Genomic DNA, 21,699 nt, shown 5'->3' on the forward strand with positions numbered 1-21,699 from the left:
TTGTGGAGGAGCTGGTTCAGGTGGGGGGTGGTTTCTCTGGGGGTCCTGGGGGGACACTGTGGGGTGCAGAGGCCACTGGAGCCACTTGGCTGACTGCCAGACCCGCTCCCACCAGCATGTTGACCCGATGGATCTGGGAGGTACTTTGGTGGCTGGAGTTCAGGGATGCTGTCAGGACTTCTCTGGCTGTGTCCTGTGAAGGGGACACATCATCTCCCCAGGGGACAGCTCCCGTCACCTCCCCAGGGACAGGGATGTGCTGTCAGTGCCCTTTGCTCACCCACTCACTTCCATCCCGCTCAGCCGCTGATACTTTCCCATCTGGCCCCGGCTCTTCCGCTGCTGGTGTTTCCCAGGGTCTGGGAGCTGTCCTGTGGCTGCATCCCGAGGAGACAGGGCTGGGGGTGTCCATGTGGGGGTCTGTACCAGAGCTGAGCTAGGGTCTGTGCCCAGCTCCCCTGGTGCAGGACGTTCATTCCCCTTCATCCCAGTCGCAGCGCTCCCCTCTTTTTGGGATGCCTGCTTTTTGGGGGCTGTGGTGCTAGGGGGCTTGTTTGGGGGTGCCAATGGATCCGGGGGGGGGAGGGGGTTGTCCTCAGAGTGGTGGCTGTTGGAGTCCAGCCCCATGCCCTTGGGTGCTGGGGAGGGCAGTGGGGCTGGTGCTTGCTCAGGAGGAGGGTGAAAAGGTGCCCCCTGGGGATGTCGGGGCTCCGGTGCTTTGTCGTCGGCAGTGGGAAGGGTCTGCCGGTGGCTCTCAGTACTCCGGTCCCATGGCATCATCCAGCTGTCGGGGAAACTGAGGCATGGAGGGGCTGGACAGGATCTGCTGGAGTGGGATTGCACTCCCAGGGGTGCTGCATCTTACAGGAGTCTTGGAGGAGGGCAGAGGGAGAGCCCCTCGCCACCACCCCCTCCCTGTTGACTTTTGGGGGGGGTGGCAAGGCAGGAGGGGTCCCTGGGGTCCTGCTCCGTGCTGGCAGAGCCAGCCCCAGCCTTTTGGCTGAGCCTGCAGCACAAGGACGGAAACGCAAACAGGAACGGGGAGGCGTTGGGCGAGAAAATGTCAACAGCACTGGGCCGGGTGCCTGGCTTGCCGCCTCCCCGGCCGGCTCGCCGCCCTGCAGGCCACCACCAGGCAGGCTCCCCCCTGCCCCGCACTGCTGGGGGCTTCCCACCTTTGCTCCCGGGTCTCCCAGCACTGAGCACTTGCTTGCGCAGCAGGGCCGGGACTGGGCTGCCCCAGGGGTGGCCGGGGAGAGCAGGGTTCTATCCATCGCCACACAGAGCCCCCGAGGAGGAAGAGGAGGAAGGGAGATGGGAGGAAGGCGAGAGGGATGCTGGGCACACCCTGGGTTTGGGACAGGCAAGTGGGGACTGGCGTGGCTCCATGTGCCGACGGACAGCCAGGGCTTTTCCAGCATTTTGGCTTTGCTTTTTAATTGGGGGGTGGGCTGGTAAATCTTCACATGCCCCTGACATCGGGATTGCGGGGTACCCAAGATCCATTGATTGGGCACCCCGTCCTGTGCGCAGCAGGGGGGGACCAAGTTGTGCCAAAGGGTGCCAGGCAGATAAAGGCCCCAAGAAGGGCCTCACGCCCCCGTCCCTGCCACCCCCCCCACCGCCAAGGGCACGGGGACGCCGGTGGCGTCACGCGGGGTGATAAGGCCCCGACCCCGCTGCGCCCCGCCGCAGCCCCTCGGCACGGGGTGCGAGGTGCTTTGCAGGGGGAGGCAGTGGAAGCGTGAGGGGGTATTTTTTTGGGGGGGGGGGGTGTCTGCCCACCTGCCAGCACCCCTCGCCCAGGGCCATCTGCCCGAGCTGGGCTCCCGGTTGCCTTGAAGGGTGTTTTTGGGGGAGGCGAGGGGAGTGGAGCGGGGCTGGACTTGGAGCGTGCCGTGCAGCTGGGGAGAGAGGGAAAAGGAGAAGAAAGAGGGAGAAGGAGCGAGAGGAGGGAGGGGAGTGGTGGAAAAAGCTGCCCGGGACCCCCTTCCTCCCCAGGGCCGGGGCCGGCGCCCCCGGGGTCCCCAGCCCCCGGCCTCCCCGGGGGTGCGGAGGGGAGCGGGGGGCCGGCGGGCCCCCCCTGCGCCCCTCCATCGCCGGGGTCCCGCTTGCGGGGAGCGAAATCCTTCGGCTCTCCCCCTCCTTCCCTCCCCTCCCTCCTCCCTCCCTCCTTCCTTCCTTCCTTCTCCAGGCTTGGCCCGGGGAGGGAGGGGGGCTCTGCCTGCAGTCTGCCTTCACGCCTGCCCGCCCGGGCGACGCCGGGCTCCCGCCTGCCCCGCGACCCCCCCCCCCGCGACCCCTCCGGCCGCCCCCGGCCGCCCCCCGCGCCCCCCGGGCCAGGTGAGGCTGCTCTGCCGTCTCTTTTCGGATGTAGGCAGGCGAGACCCCGGATGGATTTCGGGAGCGTCATGAACCAGGTACGGGCGGGCGGCGAGGGCACGGGGGTCCCCAGCCCCCCCTCCCACTCCCCTGCCCGCCGCGGGGAGGGGGTACTGCGGGGGGTGGCATCTCTTCAGGGGGCGGGGGCCACGCGTGACATCCGAGCGGGGAGGGGTGGTGCGTGGTTGGGGGTGCTGTCCCCCCCAGGTTGGGGGGGCGTCCCCAGTTGTCGGTCCCCGAGGGGGTCTCGGGGTGCGGGGGAGCTTGGAGGGGGTAACGCGATGCTCGCAGGGAGGGTTTGGGGAGGGGGTGAGGGCCGGTTTGCCGCCGGCTGGCAGCTGCGAGCGGCTCGGGGGGGCCGTGCCCCCCGTGCCCACCTCCCCGCCTCGCCGGGGCGGTGACCCGCAGGGTGCCCCGGAGGGGGACACGCAGGCGCTGGGGTCTGCGCCCCCTCCGAAGTGCGTAGGGACCTGTCCCTGGGGAGCAAGGGCTGCGCGGGAAAGCGGGGTCCTCCCCCGGCACCCCGCTCCCACCCCCCGGCCGGGTGGGAGATGCCGGGCGGGTGCCTGTCACCCCCGGCGTGGGGGACACGGGAGGGGCAGTCCCTCGGCCGGGACACCCTGGCAGCCCACGGGTTAACCCCCCCCGTCCCTGGTACCGCCGCGGGACCGTCAATGGTTAAACCCCGGGTTAATGAGTGGCGAGGAGCCCGGCAGCCCCGGTGGGTGCCAGCCCCCCCCGCCCCCCCTCCGCGGGCAGGGACCCCCGGCCCCTCGGCGCCGCCGGGCCCGCAGAGGGTTAAGTCCGTCAGGGCAGGTCCCGGCGCAGATGTTTTTGGGCTGTGCTCCTGGGAGAGGAAACGGCCGAGCGAGGCATCAGCCCTCTTGGTTTTAAGGGGAAAACAAGAAAAAAAAGGAGAACTGCTGCGTTCCCGGGACGCCTGAGCCCGCTCGGCATCGGGGTCAGCATCTGGTGCGGGACCGGTGACCCCGGTGTGGGTGCTGGGGGGCAGCTGGCAGGGACAGGGGTTGACAGTGGCTGCACCCCCCGGGTCCTCTTGGAGGGTGCTGGGGTGACATCTGCTGCGTGACAAGTTTGGGGGACCTAGAGGGCACCCAAACGGGCACCCCGTGTCCTTGCAGCGTGGTGGCACTGGGAGGGCTGTGTGTGTCCTGCCTGGAGTCTGAAGCCATCCCTGGGGGTGACACCCCCGGGGAAAGCGAGTCGGGAGAAAACGAGCCCCCAGCCCGCGCCCTCTCTAACGAAGCCTCTCCAACGAAGCCTCTCCGTTAGCAATCCCGCTGGCCCCCGTTTCAGGAAGGGCAGGGCTGGTGCCGCCCTGCGGGGGCTACTGCCCTCCCCAGGCAGGGCAGTGTGCCTTGGGGCTGTGCCCCTCTGTGTCCCCCTCTTTTGGGGTCCTGAGCTGAGGGGTCCATTTGCACCTTGACTCGTTGGGGTGGGCTGCTGGAGCAGAGCTGTGCCCTGCCCTGGCCACCCTCTTGCTTGCTTTGCCACCGTCCCTTGCCTGGCCTCGTGCAGCCCATCCCCGGGGCATCCTGTCACGGTGCCGGCAGCCCCTGATCAGCACCAGAGCCGCCCCGCTGGGTGTTGGGGCAGAGGGAGAAGAGCAGCCCCACGGTACAGTGCCTGGGCAGGGGGGAGCGGCTCAGTGTCTGCTTCCCCCTCCTGTTCCCATACCTCCCCAACACTGTAGATGGGGGATGCCGGTTTTGGGGTGCCGCTCAGCAGTTCAGTTTCACTGCAGCACGCTCAGCTCCATCCCGTGGGGTAGGGACATGGCACTGACGCCAGTCTCCATCTGCTTGGGGCTTTCCCCCAACAAGGGGACCTCCCCGGGCTCGGTGCTGGGGGGCACAGACCCCCCTGGGGCAGCCAGAATTTATTTTGGCACCTTGTCTACCACTCAAGGTGGGTCACAGCCACACAGGCACTGGCAGGTGCCCCTGATGCCACGGGGCAGCCCAATGCCTGTAGTTGGGGTCTGTATGCCTAGGGATAGGGCTTGCCTGGTGCTCTGCCAGCATGGTGAAGGGGATCTGTGGGGCAGGGCCCCACCGAGAGCTTCACAGTGGGGCACAAGCAGCCTGCCAGCCCGCCTGCTTATGGGCCCGTGTGCTGGCCAATCCCACGTGAGTACCCATGCTCTGACCAATCCCGTGTCAGAATCCATTTGTTGACCAGTCCCATGTGAGAATGCGTGCACTGACCAATCCTGTGCTGGAATCACTGCTCTGAGCAATCCTGCATGAGAATCAGTGCTCTGAGCAATCCCGTGTCAGAATCCATGTATTGACCAATCCCGTGTGAGAATCTATGCATTGACTAATCCCGTCTAAGAATCCATGTGCTGGCCTATCCTGTGTGAGAATCCACACTGACCAATCTCAGGTGAGAATCCAGGCGCTGACCAATCCTGATGGAGCCCTCTGCAGCAGACAGCGTCCTAGCCAATCCCAGTGTGACTGCTCCCTGCCAGACCCTGGTGCGGGAGCTGCTCCCTGGCCAATCCCGGCTGCTGGTTTGGATCCAGGGGGCTGATGAGGGGCTGGCGGCTCCCCACATTCTCCCTTGGGGCAGGCTGGTTGTGGGGTCCCTGCGGGACCAGAGTGAGGGGTGTCCCCTCTATGGGGTGGCAGCACCCATGGGTGGGTGCTGGCAGCAGGGCATGGCTGGGGCTGTGGGGCCGGTGCCAGGCAGGCGACAGCCTGTGGGGCTGGATCCAGACCCGCTGCCCGCAGATGTTGCCTTTTTAGGCACTGGAGCGCAGCACGACCCTGCCTGCAGCCGGCCCTGTGCCGAGCCAGCGCCCACTGGCAGAGACGGGCCAGCCCCTGTCCTGGGCCTGCAGAGGCACCTCTGTCCCCCTCTTGACACCAAAAATCCCCTTTCCCCCCCCCCCCAAACAGGCCCAGGGACACTACCTTCTTCCCCTTCCCCTAGTCGGCACTTGGCAACCCTGGGGCTGATTGCTCAAACCGCCCTGGAGCTGGGGCCTGCCCTTATTTGGGTTGAAATCAGGGCTATTTTGGTGCTGCTGCCTCCATCGCAACCCCTTGGAGCTTCCCTGTGCATCGCCTTCTCCGTCCTGTGCTGTCTCCCCATGCTGGGGCTGCTGGCCTGGCCAGCTGTGGGCTGGTTGGGGGCCATCACCCTCCTGGCCGTGCCGTGGGTGCTGGTGGCGATCCCTGCGGCCGCTGCAGGGTGGAGTGGCTGGTGTCCCTCGTGGTATCTCAGCCCTGATCTGCAGGGCTGGGCGCACTGGGTGACCTCTGTCCTGGCCCTGCTGCTGCCTTCCTGGTGGGGATGGGCCGTGGGGTGGCTCCCAGGGGACATACTGGGGGGGGAGACAGAGGGGATGGGGTCTGTCCCAGCTTGCGGGACGTCGCTGGCATGGTGGTGGCGGCTCTTTGTTGTGCAGTGCCCTCCCTGGGTACCACCAGCATCTCGTGGACAATTCAGGGGCAGGGCAGCCTGGTGGCCTCTGCCCTGACACCGGTGCTGCCAGGCATCCCGGCATGGAGGGGATGGCACGGCGACAGTCCCTCGCCCAGCTGTGGGGCGGGCCGGGGATGCTTGGAGGGAAGCCTGGGAGCAGTGAGACCTCCGTGCCCCGGCATCAGCCCAGCCTGACTCACCCTGAGCCGCTGGCCAAGCCGCTCCCCGGCCCTTCAGCACGGCTGCTGGTTACCCCCACCCAAAGGGAGAAACCCCAAAAGCAGCAGAGCCCCTGAGCACTGGTGGGGGCAGAGAGGGGCTGCGTGATGCTGGGGTGCTGGCCCCTCCCCAGGACCCCCATGCCAGGGGGGGCCTGAGCTCCACATGGCCGCTCCGTTCCTCACACACCGGGGCTGTGTCGGGCAGGGTGGAGCTGGGGCGAGGGGGGAGCGGGCGCGGATGGAAACATGCCGTCCTCTCGCCGGGGACTTGTTGCATAAACAGGAGATTTGCCAGAGCTGCGAGAATGTGAGGGCAGGAGCAGGCAGCACGTGGTGTGGGCAGGGGGGACCTGACCCCTGTGCAGGGCAGGGGGGTGGTCAGAGGGGCACCCTCTGAGCCCAGACCCCATGGTCCCTTATGGCTGGCAGGGGGAAAGGATGCTGCGGGTGGTCCCACCAGGAAGTGGGGAACAGGGGTGCTGGAGAGGGGAAAACCTTCCCTGATGTCCCCAACTTGGTGGCCCCGACCTGTCCTCTTAAAGTACCGTCTACTGTGGGGTGCCAGAGTGGGGCTCCTGCTCTGCCCCACGCTGTGGCTAAGGGAGTTTGGCAGGGCTTGGTGGCTGCGGTAGGGCTGGAGGGGCTGGTGAGCAGGAGGAGGGCTCTGGGGCCGGCTGGGAGGTTGCTCCGGCCCATGGCTGTCCCTGGGACCCCCCCCTTGCCTGGGGCAGGATCTTGGGTGAGCAGAGAGCCGTGGGGTGCATGGGGAGGTGCTGCGCAGCCCAGCTGGGACCTAAGTGGCACAAAGCTCAGGCGACATTGTTAGGGAGGAAGAGGTCCCCCATGGGGTGACGTGGGACCCCATGAGCTTCCCCATGGGGTGACGTGCGCTGAGCTGGCGTTGGTGCCACCCCAGCATCGTCCCTTGGGACACCGATCCGGCCACTGAGTCACCGTCCTCTCTGGCAACAGCATTTCTAGCCTGCAGGGTGGTTTGGGCAGGGGACCCCCTTCCTGGGGGCTGAAGGGAGTAAGGTGGCTTGCTCCCCTGTTTTGGGGTTCACATCTCTTCTGGGTAGGGGGGCCAGGAGGGCTGTGCCTGCCTGACGCTGGCTTGCTTTGTGGGGTGGTCCGGGATGCCGAGGGGGTCCTTTTTGACAGCATGTCTCCGGCTCTGACCGCAGCAGCTGGGCTGGCTTGCCGGCGTCTCGGTGCCTGGCTTTGGGAAGTGGCTCCGGTGTGCTGGGGTGCGCGCAAGAGCTGGGGTGGCTGATGCTGCGGCCGCTCCCGGCATCGCAAGGGTCAGCACCGGCCCGGATATCGGCCGGCTCGGGAATGTTTATCGGAGCTCCTGGGGAAGGGAAAAACAAAAACCGCCACCCAAAGGAAGGGATATGCGTCAGAGATGGGCCTGCATTGCCCACCAGCAGCCGGGCGGGCTGTGCTGCGGGCTGTGGGCCAGCGCTCGCTCCGTTCTGGCAGCCCGGCGGGGGGGGTGGACTCCTGCAGTCCCCCAGCCCACCCTGTGTCCAGTACTACACTGACCCAGCCTGCTCCCGAATTGCAGGGCCCCTCCGTGGAGGTTTGTCCCCCCCCGCCCTGCTGGCATCCCACATGCTGGGGCTATAACCCGTGGGGATGCTCCAGCTGAAGCAGGACCTGGCAATGCCCCTGGTCATCTCCGTGGCTGCAGAGGTTATTTTGCTGAGGGAGGAGGAGGAGGGAGAGAAAGTATTTGGGAGGGAGGGAGATGTGAGTAGTGGTTGCAGCATGGAGAAGGCTCTGCGCTGTCTCATCACCGGGTACGGCATGGATGTCCGCATCCCTCCAGCCTCGCTCAGTGCTTGTGAACCAGTGCTGAAGTCCCAGTGGGGTTCTGGGGTGCAGAGGCTGTTCCCTGAGCTGCAGCTGGTGAGGTTTGGTGGAGGAGGGCTCCTGTGGGCTGCTCTGCCCTGGGGTGGTGCGGCCAGGGGCTGCCCCGGGGGCTTGCTGGCCAGGTGTTTACTTCTGGGCTGAGACATCTCGAGGGTATCAAGTTCCTCCAGGTATGGTGACAGCTGGCTATGAACTAGCGAGCCCATTGTTGCTCTCCAGGGGAAGGCTGCAGGCTGTGCCCAACCCTTTACGAGACATCAGAGAGTCCCCACCACTCGTAGCCGTGGGGCCTCATTCGCTGGGAAACTGATTTGGCTGCTTGGCAAAACCTGGGTCTCAAGGTGGCGGCTTGCGGGATGTGGCTGTTGGGAGGGATGAGGCTGTGACCTGGGGGGCAGAGGCCGTGGGGGGCTGGTGGGGTGGGCGGCAGCCCCGCTGCGCCTCGTTCCTCGCATTCCTGGGCAGGGCTGCTGGGCGGTGGGGTCGCGGCGGTGGGGGCCGGGCGGCAGGAATGCAAACACCGGAGCGGGGTGGGGGGGAGAAGAAAGGCTGCTTGTCTGCTGCTGCGAGGCAAAGCCCGGACCAGGGGTGTGCAGGTCTCCCCGCCTTTCCCACCCCTCCCTGCATGGGGGTGAGGGGTGTGGGGGTCCCTGGGGATGGAGTTGGTGGTGGTCCTGGGGGTCTGTGTGATCCTGTGTGGGGTGATGCTCTCACTGGTCCTGTGGGGCAGAAGGGATGCTCCTGCACCCCTGCGTCAGCAGTTCGCCTTCCCTAGGAAGGGGTCCATTGCCTGGGGCTGGGTCTTTTCCCTTCTCCTTGAACCTGGGTCATGTTTGAGCCAAACTTGAGAGAGGGACGGAAGCTGAACACAGCGTTATGTTCCTGCAGTCCTAAAACTGCCTTTCTGGGATGCGAGAGTGCCATACAGCCCGGGTCGGTGGCTCTGGTGGATGGGAGGAGTGGTGTTGGGTGAGCACAGGCCCACATTAGACATCAGAGAATCTGCTAGGGCAGGGAAATACAACCACGGACACCCCAGTTTTCTCCCTTCTCCAGCCGAAGGAGCATTCGTAGCCTGCAAACCTCCTGGTGCCGACAACGAAGGAGGGGTGGGCACGGACCCTACCTGTCTGTGGGACCAGCGTGTCCCATGGTGGGGGAGCTGCGCATCTCCCCCCATTACCGGTCTCAGGAGCTGGGGCTTGATGGGGGCTGGGGGGTCTTGTTTGAGCATCCCCAGGGGAAGAGCGCGGCGGTGTGCGGGGCACAGTGCGGGGTACGGCACGGCCCTCGTCGGCCCCGTCCGCAGCGGCTCGCTGCCGGAGAACATTCCAGGGAGGCTGGCGCGGGGCCAGCGCCGCGGGGCAGGGAAAGGGGCCTTTTATGGAAGCGTTTCTGCATTAGAATAAAATCATAATAATAATGCGCAGGGGAAGGGAGCAGGAGGAGGAGGAACCCGTGAAGAAAACAGGGAGGCGGGATGGGAACAGGCTGGTGGCTGGGGAGGGGGCAGGCGTTGTGCATCACCCTGTGGGGACTGGGATGGGGTGGGATCGGGGTGCTCTGAGTGGGGTGCTTGGGGGAAATCCTGCTTTTTATGGCCCCAGGCAGGGGAGGCTGAGCAGAGTGCGGGGGGTCCCCATGCTGCCATGGTGGGGTACCAGCTCCTGAGTGGTGTTTGGTGCATTGGTTTGATTCTGGGACGGGGCAGGGGTTGGCTGGGTGGGGGTCACCCCTCCTGGGGACACACGGAGGGGTTCAGAGGGGATGAAGTGCCCCAAATCACACCCTGCCACTACCGCTGGCGTCTTTGGGCCCACGCAGGGCTGGAGCGGTTGTTCCTGCTGCCCTCGGCACCGACAAACAAGGCGCTGCCTCTCCCACCCTGGCGTGCCGCTGCTTCCCGGCGGACTGGGGTGCACGCAAAACCCAAGGTTAATTGTCAGTAATTGCCGCTGGTAATTAAGGTAACAATAGCTGGGCTGTTCAGCTGGCGGCTGCAGGAGTGCTCACGAGGCTGGGCTGGGGTTTGTTCCAGGAGCTGCTCTTGGCATCAGTCGGCCGCCCCGCGCCATGCCGTGCCCTGCTGCGCCCGCCCGGGGCTGGGGCTGCCCGGGCTGCCCGGCCGAGGACGAATGGCACTGCCGCCGTGGTCCCCAGCCTGCTCCCGTTACCAGGGAGCCCAGCCTTGACCTTGGGATGCTGCCCGTGCTCCTGCCTGGGGCGGCAGGGCCATGGGCCACGGGCCACGGGTGCCCCTGTCACCCCCTTGGGTGGGGACTGGATTTGCTCGGGGTGGGGGGTGGGTGGTGCATCTCAGCCACTTCCCATGCCCCGTGCTGGGCTGGGGGCTGCGGGGACTAATCCTGGCCCTGTTTCTGCTTCTTTGCAGGCTTTGACCCCCTGCTCCCCTGCCGTCAACTATGAACCGGTAAGCGAGCCCCCACCCCGTGAGCCGTGGGTGGCAGGCAGGGCTGTGGGGACGCTGGGTGGGATGGGACGTCCTGTTTTGCACTGGGCATGGGGCTTTCTCTGCCTGGGGGCTTCAAGGTGTGAGTTCCCTGCCCCCAAAATCGCAAGGGTCCTGTGCTGGCGGTAATGGCACCCCCCCACTTTGGTGCTGTGCCCTGCAGCATTGCTGGCTGCAGGGCATCCCACGTCTGAGCAGCACGAGTTGGGGCAGCCCAGCCTTCATGGGACTCCTGGAGTTGGAGCTTTTGGGGAAGAGGGGCTTGTGGGGTTGCTGGGAGGGACAGGCAGATGGGACGTGACCAGCCTGGGCTCTGGGGTCCCCCGGCGCCGAGGGCCTCCCCTCCCCGGCCAGTGCCGGGGCGGTTTCTTGCATGCCCGGAGATGGCTCTACCAGATGTGCCTTTGGCTCGGGGCGCCCAAGGCCGTGTGTTTGCAGCCCTTGTTATTGTCACCCGTTTCTTTTGTCCCTCCTGGGGACCTTTAATGAGCAGCCGGGGCCAGGGCGACGCACAGCCCTTCCCACCCTGTCCTCTCTGGACACCGGGAAAAGTGCTGGACGTCCCATCTCCGTTCACCCAGTCTTGGGGAGGATGGGAGCAGGGGTGATGGGTGGGCGGCCACTCTCCCTTGCCACGCTGCTCCGGGCCACGGCCGTGCTCCAGGGATGACAGTGCACAGGGACGGCGCCGGGAGGAGGACCATGCCCAGGGCAGAATTTTGGAAAGCGTGGCACGGTGGTGCCCACCAGGCAGCATCTTGCCGGCGGAGGAGACCCCTGCCCCATTCCCAGCCCAGCCGTGCCTGTGGCAGCGGGCAGAGCGGGCACGTGGCAGCGGGGAGGCTGGCATTGCCTGGGGCCGGCGCGGCCGCCCTTCCTTCTTGCTCCGGACGCGTGCCAAGGCTTGCTGGGGCAGGCGCCGGGGAGAGGAGGCCCTGGCAGAGTTTCAGGTCTGGGCTCAGCAGCCTGGCAGTGCTGGGGTGGCCGTGCCCCACGCGGGGCCCTGGGCTGGGCACCCTGTAGCTGGGCAGGGGTCTCACCCAAAAAGTGGGTTTAGGGTATGGCCCGCTGCGAGCTCACGAGGGCAGCACATGAGCCCAAGCGTGTGAGGGGATGAGGTGGGAGCAGAGCATGCTGCCCGCCCCGGGGCCTCACAGTGGTTATCTGCCCTGGGTTTAATCTCTGCCTGCACACCCCCCACTCCTGCCAGCCTCCTCGGGCACTTATCACCAGTAAAAACATGTTAGCTTCGAGCTGGGACCGTTACTGCGGCTTCAGGAGGAAATCGAAAGGGGTTTGCCCTGGCCCCGCTGCCAGGACCGGAGTAGCCTGGTCTCTGTCCCCCTGGTCCCAAGACCCCCATAAGCCACCCAGCTGGATCCCTTTGCTGCGCCACCCCCACGCACCCCAACCAGCTGTCCCCAGGCAGAGGTATCTGTACCCCTGCTCCCTATATTTGGGGTCTGGACCCTCTCCCCAACCCCGGGAAGTTAATCCCTATTCTTGGCACCATTTCCAAGCTCTCTGCGGACTCCAGTGGTGTGTCACCAAATTTGTCCCTTTTTTGAGCATCTCGGACCCCTGCTCTGCTCCCACTGGGGTCCTTCGCCAGCCCCGCAGGGCCAGGTCTGTCTCAGAGAGCTGGGCCTGCCGGCGGCCAGGCTGGGTGTGGGACCGCACCAGGCTCGCCCCGTTGTTTACGTCCTGGCTGTGGGGTCTGACCCTGCAGGATCTGGATGAGATCCTGGAGGCTGGAGGGGGGCACCGGGTGCCCGCCATGGAGCGGGTGCAGGGTTTGGCTGAGTGCTCTCCATCCATCACAGCGGTCCAGCGTGCGGGGCAGCTGCCGGGAGGCAGGATGGCAGTGCTCTCGGCACTGAGCGTTGCCCCAGCTCTGGGGTTGCTCAAAACTTGGGTTTCGAGGGATTCCCGACCTTTAGGAAGAGCGGACATGTTGGCGGGCAGGGAAGGAAATGGGACTGTGGTGCATTTCCTAGGAAGGGCCAGAAATAACCAGGGGGGAACTTTTGACCCCGGCCCCCGCTCTGTGTGTGTGTCTCTCAATCTCTCTCTCCTTCTCTCTCGCTTGCCTGTTTCTCACCCTCCCCTTCCTCCTGCCTGCCTGCCTGCAGCCGTCCCCAGGGGAGAGCATCACGAAGCAGGTAGACACCCCGGTAAGTGCTACCAGTTGCGGAGGCTGGTCTCTGCCTTGAGACCTCCTGGAGGGTCACTTGTGCCCGTCCCATTGCCGCAAGCACTCCCCGCAGCCAAAATCTCTCAGCCTGGGATGCCCCTGTGGTCCCCCAACCTCCCTGGCACCCCCCAGCCCTCCCTCCCTGCTAGCCAAGGTGATGATGGCCATGCCAAAGGCCAGGTGAGGTGCCCAGGGGTGGTGGCAGAGGCAGTGGCGGAGGCCAGTGGAGGGGGGGGCTGGGGCTTTTGCTGCAGAGCCGGCTTTCCTGTCTCGGAGCCGGGGATATGTTATTTAATCTGTGGACATGAAATTGCTAAGACAGTGTAGACAAACGCCCTGCCAAAATCAACGCGGATGGCTTCCCCCTGCCCGCAGCAAGCTCGACGGCCTCCCTGTGCGCTGGGGCTGGGACATGAGGGATGGAGGCAGAGAGGTTCCCACAAGGAAGACGGTTAAAGCCTTCCTCACCTGGGAGCTGTCTTTCCTGCATCTCTTTGGTTGTCCAGGCTATGTTTCTGAACCCTCTCCGAACTGGAGAAAGAGCATTCATATCTGGAAAAATCCGGCAGGACAGTCAGGAGCCCCCTTTGATGGCTTTGCTCTCTTTTGGGGGAAGTTTCCTGCTATTTCTGCAGCCTTTCTCATGCTTCACATCACCCTTCCCAGGCAGAAGGGGTCTGCGGTTTTCAGATGCTGCCTAAAGCCTGGGGACATGCCGAGCCAGCCTGGGGCTGGGAGGCAGATGCTCACTCAATGGACCTGGCAGGGGGGTCTTCAACCCAACATGGCTGGGACCAGCCTGTCCTGTGCTGGGCTGGGCTGGGACATACTGGCTTGGCTGGGATCTCTGCTCCAGGGGAGACCTTTGCAGGGTCTCCCAGCCCGGTGATGGGCAGGAGTGTTTAATAACATGAGTGCTTGCTCCTATCAGCTGATTGTGGGCTGACTTTTCCTCGCGCAGGGGCTGGCAGCAGAGATGGCAGAGTGGCTGCGGTTAGATCGGGGGGGGGGGAGCGGGGCAGAACCAAGGGGCTCCTGCCAGGGCGGGGGATGCTGGAGAGCCCTGGCCGCAGGCACCCGCTCCCCTGGGCCGGGAGGGTGTCTGGAGCAGAGACGCCATGCCGTGGAAATGGATTAGCAAGGGTCTCACCACCACCATCAAGGTATGAAGAGGGAGAGGGGCTCTGGCGTCCCTGCCTTGCTCACCCTCCCATGCCTCAGTTTCCCCATGTGGGAGAGGGGGATGAGTCCCGGTTGCCCCATGTCAGCTCCTCTGTTGGGCAAGGCTGCGGGTTGGGAGGCTGCTGCCGCTGGGCAGGGTGACAGGGGCTGATGGGGCTCCCCTGGCTGGCGGGTGCAGGTGGGGGACCCCAGATGTCTCCCGCTATGAAGGTTTGGGGCAGAGCAGAGCCTGCAGTGGGGATCCCATCCTCGTCACCATTGGGTGACACGGGGATGAGCCCATGCTCAGGATCAAGCTTCTGCACGCACCCTGGCTCTGCCCCGGGAAGGTTTTAACTTTTTGCTGCATTTTAACTCCTTCTTTGCCCCCTGTGATGCTGGGGGGTTTCTGGGGTGAGCAGGTGATTTGGGCCACCCTGAGGAGAACCTGGGGGAGTTCATCACTGCTGCCTGAGCACCCCTGGGCACTCAGGCAGGGCTGCTGCCTCCTGGAGTGGTTTTGGCTGGAAAGGGAGACTGGTGTCCCCGGGCCCCGTGGGCTGCCAAGCCTGGGTCCGCTCTGCCGGGCAGCCTGACCTTGAAAAGGGGACGTGAGGCTGATGGAGGGTGATGACGGCTGCTCGTGGGAGCAGCCCTGGGACCGCGCTGGGTGGGAGACAGTGGACGAAGGGTGCTGGGAAAACCTGTCCCACCTTGTCCTGTCACCTCCAGCGTGCCAGTTGCGGGATGCTGCAGCCCCGAGGAGGGTGGCAGCAGGTCCTGTAGCTCTGGGGACAAAAAGGTCATCCCAGGAGCTGGCTGTGGGGTGCATCTCTCATTTCTGGATCCTTCCAGGGGCTTGGGACATGCTGCCTGTGGGAGATGAGTCTTTAAATGACTCCTGCTTATTAGCTGGAGATACTAAAACTAATGAGGTGTGAGTGTGTTTTTCCTTAGCGGTTTTTTTTGGAAACCCTGCTTTGTTTTTCGGCTGAGGTCACGAAGTCACTGAGCAAACCGGCTGCAGATGAAATTCTTGAGGCCAGAGAACATGCATAAATAGAAGTTTCCTGCTCTGAGATCTCAAACATTTCCTCCCGGCGTTTGGCTCTGCGGAGCTGGGGCCAAAGCAAACCGTTGTGCCTGGCTGGCTCCTCGCTGCTGCTTGGGCAGCGAACCTGCCCCTGCCCCGGGCAGGGCCAAAGCCACTCTGTCCTGCCAGGTGTGTGCCTGGAACCTGTGCCTGGCTGAGACTGGAGGGACTCATGACATGCCTGAGACTGTCCCCGTCCCCCCCTCAGCGTCCTCCTCAAATGTTCTCTGGGACCCTGTGGCAAGGCACCAGCCCCACAATGCCCATGGCAGCTGGTCCCAGCTGCACTGGGGTTGCGAGAGCTAGGTTTTGTTCATCACCATGGTGGGGGGATGATGGTGCCATTGGGGCATTTGGTGCCACCAGGATGCTCAGCGGGTGGGGTTTGGAGATAGTGATATTTTGGGAGTGTTACGGTGCGCAGTGCGGGGTGGCGGGGGTGGGATGCTCTGACACCACCATCACACCCAGCTCTAGTAGGACCACTGTGCTGGCTGCAGGCTGAGTCAGAGCAATAACTCGCATTTCCTCTCTCGTTCTTTAGGATGCCGCAAAATCCCCCAGGAGCGGGCAGTCACGCCGCAAAACCTCCAGGTAGATGCCTCAGTTTCCCCTTCTGGTGACTGTCTCTGCCCTGCCTGAGCCTTTCCCCCCACCAGCGGGGGGAAAGATTTGCTTCTCCAGATGTCCTCCCGTGGATGCTCCATGTGGAAAAGACACAGGGTTTATGACCCACCATCCCCAACTTGGGGTCCCCAAGACACCCCAGCAGGGCTGGGAGCAGGGACTAGGCTGTGGGCAGCCCTGCCGCTGCATCCCCATGTCTCCCAGCCTGTCTCGCTTAACCCCAGGGGCCATGCAGGGTGGGGAAGGGTCACCGTGTCCCCTCCCCATGCTGTGTCCTGACAGCGGTCCTCTCCTTTGCCCAGGAGCATGAGCCTGACCTCAGCCATGGAGAGCAGCTGTGAGCTGGACCTGGTGTACATCACGGAGCGGATCATCGCCGTCTCCTACCCCAGCACAGCTGAGGAGCAGAGCTTCTGCAGCAACCTCCGTGAGGTGGCCCACATGCTGAAGTCCAAGCATGGGAACAACTACGTGGTGAGAGATACGGCTGGGTCCCCTCCAGGCTGGGGAAGGGGCTGGGGTGCTCAGGTCCTGGGGATGGGGTGCTGCAGGGATGGTCGCTGCTTCCTTGCCTCTGGCTGGGCTTGACTTTGGTGAGGGGGGGTGGTCTTTGCATGAAGACGAATGGATTTTTTCCTTCCTTGAAGCTTTCCAGTCCCTTTTGCACTCCCTGGGAGTTTTTGGCCATTGCGTTGCCCTGTGACAAGGCATTACTCAGGTTAATGTGTTTGGGGAAGCCTCTCGTGGGGAGATTTGGGGAGGCTTTGAAGTGAGGAAGAGGTAGGGGGTGGCAGCGAGGGAGGAAGATGTCCCCTCACTCTGTCTTTCCTCTTCCCTGAAGCTTTTCAATCTCTCTGAGCGGAGACACGACATCAGCAAACTTCATCCCAAGGTGAGTTGCAGCTGTGGGGAGCAGAGGGGCTCAGGGCAGGGCTGTCTGTGGGACCAGCTCCCTGCTGCAAGCTGTTTAGGGGAGGAACAGCCATGCTTTTTATCCCACCCAGCTAGTGGAGGAGCAGGGGAATGAAAGCACCGAGACTTCCCGATGAGTCTGTGGGTCTCGGCTTAACCCCCACCCCGTCCCCAGCCCAAACGTGGCTGTCGGGGCCTCTTGGAGACCTTTCTGAGGCATTGTCCCAACCCCTGTGAACATGGGGGAGCTCTGGGCAGCTGAGCTGAGTGACCTAGAGGAGGAATGAGATCTGGGACCCTGATGGCCCCCCCAGGACATGGGTCTGGGCAGTGGGGTGCAGGGCTGGGGGAAAGGCTGGGAGGGGCACAGCAGGGCAAGGCGGTGGTGCCCCCCTGCCCCGGGTACGTGCCCTGGGCTTTGCATGCTGGCAGGCTGGGGACCGCAGAGGGGGCAGAGCCCGGCATGAATGTGACCCCTGGCTGTGGTCGTCCGCCCCCCCCCCCCCCCCCCCCAGGTGCTGGATTTTGGGTGGCCTGACCTGCACACCCCGGCGCTGGAAAAGATCTGCAGCATTTGCAAAGCCATGGACACCTGGCTCAATGCGGCGGCACACAACGTGGTGGTGCTGCACAACAAGGTGGGCTGGACCCTGTCCCGGGGGCACACAGTGATGGGGGTCTGGGGGGCCGGGGGGCTGCAGGGCTGGGGCTGAGCAGCCTCACAGGCTAAGGGGTGCAGGGAACGTGGTGGTTTGTCGCTTGGGGTGTGTGTAGGTGTCAGCGTACATGTGCCGTGGTTGGCGTGTGTCTATAAGGGTTGGGGTGTGTGGGGGGGTCCATGTATGTGTGTAGGGGACTGGTGTGTGCGTGCCTGCGTGCGGGGCGGCCGTGCCTGGGAGCTTGTAGGCACCACTGCCCCTGTGACACCCCTTTGCTGTGCGCTTGCAGGGGAACCGTGGCCGGCTGGGGGTGGTGGTGGCTGCCTACATGCACTACAGCAACATCTCGGCCAGGTGAGAGGAACACGAGGTCCTGGGGTGGCCCTAGGGCCCACTGCCGACCTCCATCCCGGCAGCGCCGGGGTGCTGGTGCTGATGCTTCTCTTCAGCCTCATCTACCCTTTTGTCCCCACAGCGCTGACCAGGCTCTGGACAGGTTTGCCATGAAGCGCTTCTATGAGGACAAGGTGGTGCCAGTGGGACAGCCGTCCCAGAAGAGGTGGGTCCTGGTGTGCGTTTTGCCCCTGTGGCCAGGGTGGTTGGTTGCAGGGGGACCAAGGCGGGTGCTCCGTTGCGGGTCCTGCCCCTGAGATGACTGTCCCCCTCTAGGTACATCCATTACTTCAGCGGTCTCCTGTCTGGCAGCATCAAGATGAACAACAAGCCTCTCTTCCTCCACCATGTCATCATGCACGGCATCCCCAACTTCGAGTCAAAAGGCGGTAGGTGCCGTCCCTGCCTCTCCCCCCCCCCCCACTGCCTGGCCAGGCTTGCTGTCCATGGGGGATATTTTCCACAATGTCCTTGGCAATTTGAATTTCCCTTTCCCTCTCAGGGACTGTTCCCTCTCTGTGACTGTTCACGGTAGCAGGGTGCTACCCTTTTCCCAGAGATGCCCTCAGGTGGTGCCCCCCCACCCCCCCGGCTCCTGGGGCTGGACACTAACTGGAGCTGTGGGGTGACAAGGCTTTTCTGGTCGCTTTTTGGAGGATGACACCAGACTGGTGTTGGGATTTGGGATGTAGCACCACACCTGGTTCCAGTACCCAGAAGCAGTCTCTCTCTCAGAGACCACTGTCCCCATCATCCCACCTTCATCCCCAACCCAGTGCTTGCCCCAGGTCCTATAGGACCCAAACTGGGCTATAGGGGCTTTCGCCCTTTCCCACCTCATCCGGAGCATCACTTTCTGCCCATCCCAGACGTTGCCCGTGGCTGGTGTGGGCCAGCCGTGGCGGGGAGCGACTGTTTGCATTGGCTCCCTCCCTGTTTGGATTTCTCCCCCGTGACTAATCCCTGCCACGGCCCCTCCGCCCTGCCGGCTAACAGCAGCGTGCCTTCTCTCTCCGCCTTGATGTCTTCCAGGTTGTCGGCCATTTCTGAAAATCTACCAGGCCATGCAGCCCGTCTACACCTCGGGGATCTAGTAACTATCTCCTCGCCGTGGGGCTTCCCTCCTCCCCAGCATGGGGGGCTTGGCAAGTGGGGGGAGATGGAGAGGGTCAAGGCCAAGTCCCCAGCAGTCCAGTGCCCTGCGCTTAGTCTGTTTGGGGTCCAGGGAATGGAAAAAAGGGGGCTTCCTTTTCCTTGGAGGTGTAACTGGCTATACTGGGCCATACTGGGCCCTTCTGCTGGGAGGGCTGTAGTGACTCTGCATATCAGCAGAGGGAGCCCGGGGCTGTGCAGAGCCTGGGGATGGGTGTCCCTACAGGGAGTAGGGACAGAGATGGGGACACTTCCCTGGGAGATGGAGGCGTTTCTCCTCTCCCTGCCCAAAGTGCTGCTCTTCCTGCCCAGATAAGTCCTAAAAGCCCTCTTTCCCCCCCCCCCAAAAAAAAGAGTTTCCCCCTGTTTTAACCTCCCCACAATTTACTCCAACACCATTTTCTGACGCTGCTCCTTGGAGCAGGTGCTGACGAAGGCAAAGCAGGAGCCAGTTTCTTCAGCCACCCAGATGCTCTGCCAGGGCCACATCCCAGCCTGGGACCCCTGGCTCCTGGCCTTACCGGAGGGAGCACAGCCTCTCACCTCGGGGTTATTCCCATCTAACCCCCCTGAATGAGGATCTCCCTTCCCTGCAGCCGAGCGTCCCCGTTAGCTGAGATTTACTGCCATCCCAGCCTCGCCTTTCAGCTTTTAATAGACTGTTTATGCGACGCTGGTAATAAACTCCAGGTTTATCTTGCCTGTGAAATCCAACTCCCTTCTTCCCTCGTCCCCCGCTACCGACGCCACCGCCCGGAGGCAGCCCCTCATCGCCCTGGCGAGGGGAGGGCTTCCGACCGGGAAACTGCGGCAAGGAGGGGAGCCTTCCCCGAGAGCTCTCCCTCCGCGTCCTGGGTCTGATAGCCCAGCCTCAGCACTCAGACCCAGGCCAAACCCTCCCACCTAGGATTTTTAGGACCCTTATTGAGCTGTGCCTCAGTTTCCCCTTCCTGTCCTCTTCCCCCTGGGAACAGGTACCCCTTGGGGTGGGGCATGGGACCCTCCTCTGTCACCGAGAGGGCCAGCTCTGTGCTTTGCACCATTCCTGGCTGGGTTTTGGGTGGAAGGGGCTGGTCGAGGTGGCACTAGGAGCTCTGGGGGGCCTCTGCACCACAGCTTATGTCTTCCCGCTGTCCCTCTCTGCAGCAACGTGCAAGGAGACAGCCAGACAGGCATCTGCATCACCATTGAGCCCGGCTTGCTCCTCAAGGGTGATATCTTGGTAAGGAGCCTCAGCTTAGCCCCCCACCCAGGGAACAGCTAGGGGATGGGTGGTCCTCGTGCCTCAGGACACCCGGTTCCCCCTTGCCCAGCTCTGAGGGCTCATCCTGATGGCCCATCCCCACTCCTCTCCACAGCTGAAATGTTACCACAAGAAGTTTCGCAGCCCGACCCGTGACGTGATTTTCCGCGTGCAGTTCCACACGTGCGCCGTGCATGACCTTGATGTTGTCTTTGGCAAGGAGGACCTGGACGAGGCCTTCAGAGGTAACTGCCCCGGCACCTCCCCACTCCAAACTCCCTCCTCCACCCGCCCCTCTAATGCTGCTCCTGTCGCGGGGACATCTGGGCACCCACCCGAAATCTGCCCCTGATGAAGCAGGGCACCCTGCTCCAACTGCAGGGTTCTCAGGGACCGGTGGCAGCATCATCCCCTTTATTGCCAAAATCAGTACTGAGGTGGAGGGGCTGCCTCAGGGTTGTTGTGGGGGCTGAGATGTGCTGCCCTGTGCTGGGATATCCCCTACCAGCTTCTGGCCTTGAGCTGGCCTGTGGGCATGTTTGGGGTGGTTGTCCAGGTGCTGTTGAAGGGATGGATTGAGATGGTCCCTCTGCTCTGCTCTCTCCCTGCCAGATGACCGCTTCCCTGAGTATGGGAAGGTGGAGTTCGTGTTCTCCTACGGCCCTGAGAAGATCCAAGGTACGGCTGGCTCACTGCCACAGGGGTTTGGAGCTGGATGCTGGCTCCTTTCCTGCTCCCCAGCTCTATTCCTTGCTGACTCCCTTGCAACCTCCCCCTGCCCCGGCTGCAGTCCCTGTGTCACCAGGGTGGGATGAGGGGTCCAGGCAGCGATGCTGATCTGGGGGCACCCATGGGTGCCCTGTTGCTCTCACTCTCTTCCCCAGGAGACTGCTCTCTGCAGCACTTGCTGGCCTCGGAGAGAGGGAGGGGATGCTTGGGAACAGAGGACCCCCTGCCCAAAAAGTCCAGACCTAGGCACGCTCAATCTCAGTCCGTCTGCCTGTCCCTAGGCAATCCCAAAAGCTCCAGCTCCCATGCCCATCCATATCTCTCGGTGCCCCTGTTCCTACATGACTCTCCTGCCTCACCCTGTGATTCCTGCCCACCTTCTCTCCATCTCCTCCCCCTGTCCCACCCGTCCTGGCTCTATCATCACCCTGACTGACCGTCCTGCCTCTTTCCAGGCATGGAGCACCTGGAGAATGGGCCCAGCGTTTCCGTAGACTACAACACATCTGACCCGCTCATCCGGTGGGACTCCTACGAGAACTTCAACATCCAGCGTGAGGACAGTACAGAGGGCACCTGGGCTGAGCAGCCCCTGCCCGGCAAGCACCTGGAGAAAGGTTAGGGCTCACGGGGCGGTCGGTGGTGAAAGTGTCCCCATAGGAATCCGTCCCACCTCAGGGAAGGGTATGCTGGTGGGCAGCAGAGCTGGGGGCAGGCAGCCGCTGCACCGTTGCTCAGAGCTGGAAAAAGCCCCTTGAGCACCCATTTGGATGCAGCAAGTGGGCTGCCCTCGCCTGCTTGGCAGGAACAGACAGTACTTGTATGTTGAAGGGTGGTAGGCCCCTGTCCCGGTGGCGAGGCCACCTGTGGCCGAGCAGATGCCTGAGCTTTCCTGGCCCTGTCCGACAGGCGTCCCAGGAGCGGGGACAGCTGCGGGCCCTGATGTCCCTGAAGGTCACCGGCTGCTCTGAGTGGGAGCTGTGGGCGGCTGGGCTCACTGGGGAGGGTAGGGGCTCTGGGTGCCTGGGCTGGGTGAGGGGGTCTCTGCCCATGGTGGGGATATGGGGCCAGAGCTGGGGTGGCTGCGTGGAGCTGGCAGAGACACCTGCCTTGGCACAGGGAAGTAAACAGG

General features: G+C 63.7%; 1 protein-coding gene across 6 annotated transcripts in view; it reads left to right on the plus strand.

The window, feature by feature from the left end:
* Positions 1-2,300: 2,300 nt before the first annotated feature.
* TNS1 (tensin 1) overlaps positions 2,301-21,699 on the plus strand; it is a 52,358-nt gene continuing 32,959 nt past the window's right edge. For 4 of the 6 annotated variants that reach the window (XM_049801056.1, XM_049801064.1, XM_049801075.1 and 1 more), the window contains exons 1-14: positions 2,301-2,420; positions 10,327-10,365; positions 15,397-15,446; positions 15,782-15,953; positions 16,321-16,371; positions 16,907-17,029; positions 17,340-17,404; positions 17,526-17,609; positions 17,720-17,832; positions 18,476-18,536; positions 19,742-19,817; positions 19,954-20,083; positions 20,451-20,516; positions 21,023-21,184. In XM_049801056.1, the coding sequence (XP_049657013.1) occupies positions 2,394-2,420; positions 10,327-10,365; positions 15,397-15,446; positions 15,782-15,953; positions 16,321-16,371; positions 16,907-17,029; positions 17,340-17,404; positions 17,526-17,609; positions 17,720-17,832; positions 18,476-18,536; positions 19,742-19,817; positions 19,954-20,083; positions 20,451-20,516; positions 21,023-21,184 (1,219 nt within the window). In that variant the 5' untranslated portion in view covers positions 2,301-2,393. The remainder of the gene's footprint in view (positions 2,421-10,326; positions 10,366-15,396; positions 15,447-15,781; positions 15,954-16,320; positions 16,372-16,906; positions 17,030-17,339; positions 17,405-17,525; positions 17,610-17,719; positions 17,833-18,475; positions 18,537-19,741; positions 19,818-19,953; positions 20,084-20,450; positions 20,517-21,022; positions 21,185-21,699) is intronic. The other 2 variants (XM_049801087.1, XM_049801097.1) reach the window with 1 other exon arrangement.

The sequence above is a fragment of the Accipiter gentilis genome, chromosome 1 (genome assembly GCF_929443795.1).
Source record: "Accipiter gentilis chromosome 1, bAccGen1.1, whole genome shotgun sequence".
NCBI lineage: Eukaryota > Metazoa > Chordata > Aves > Accipitriformes > Accipitridae > Astur > Astur gentilis.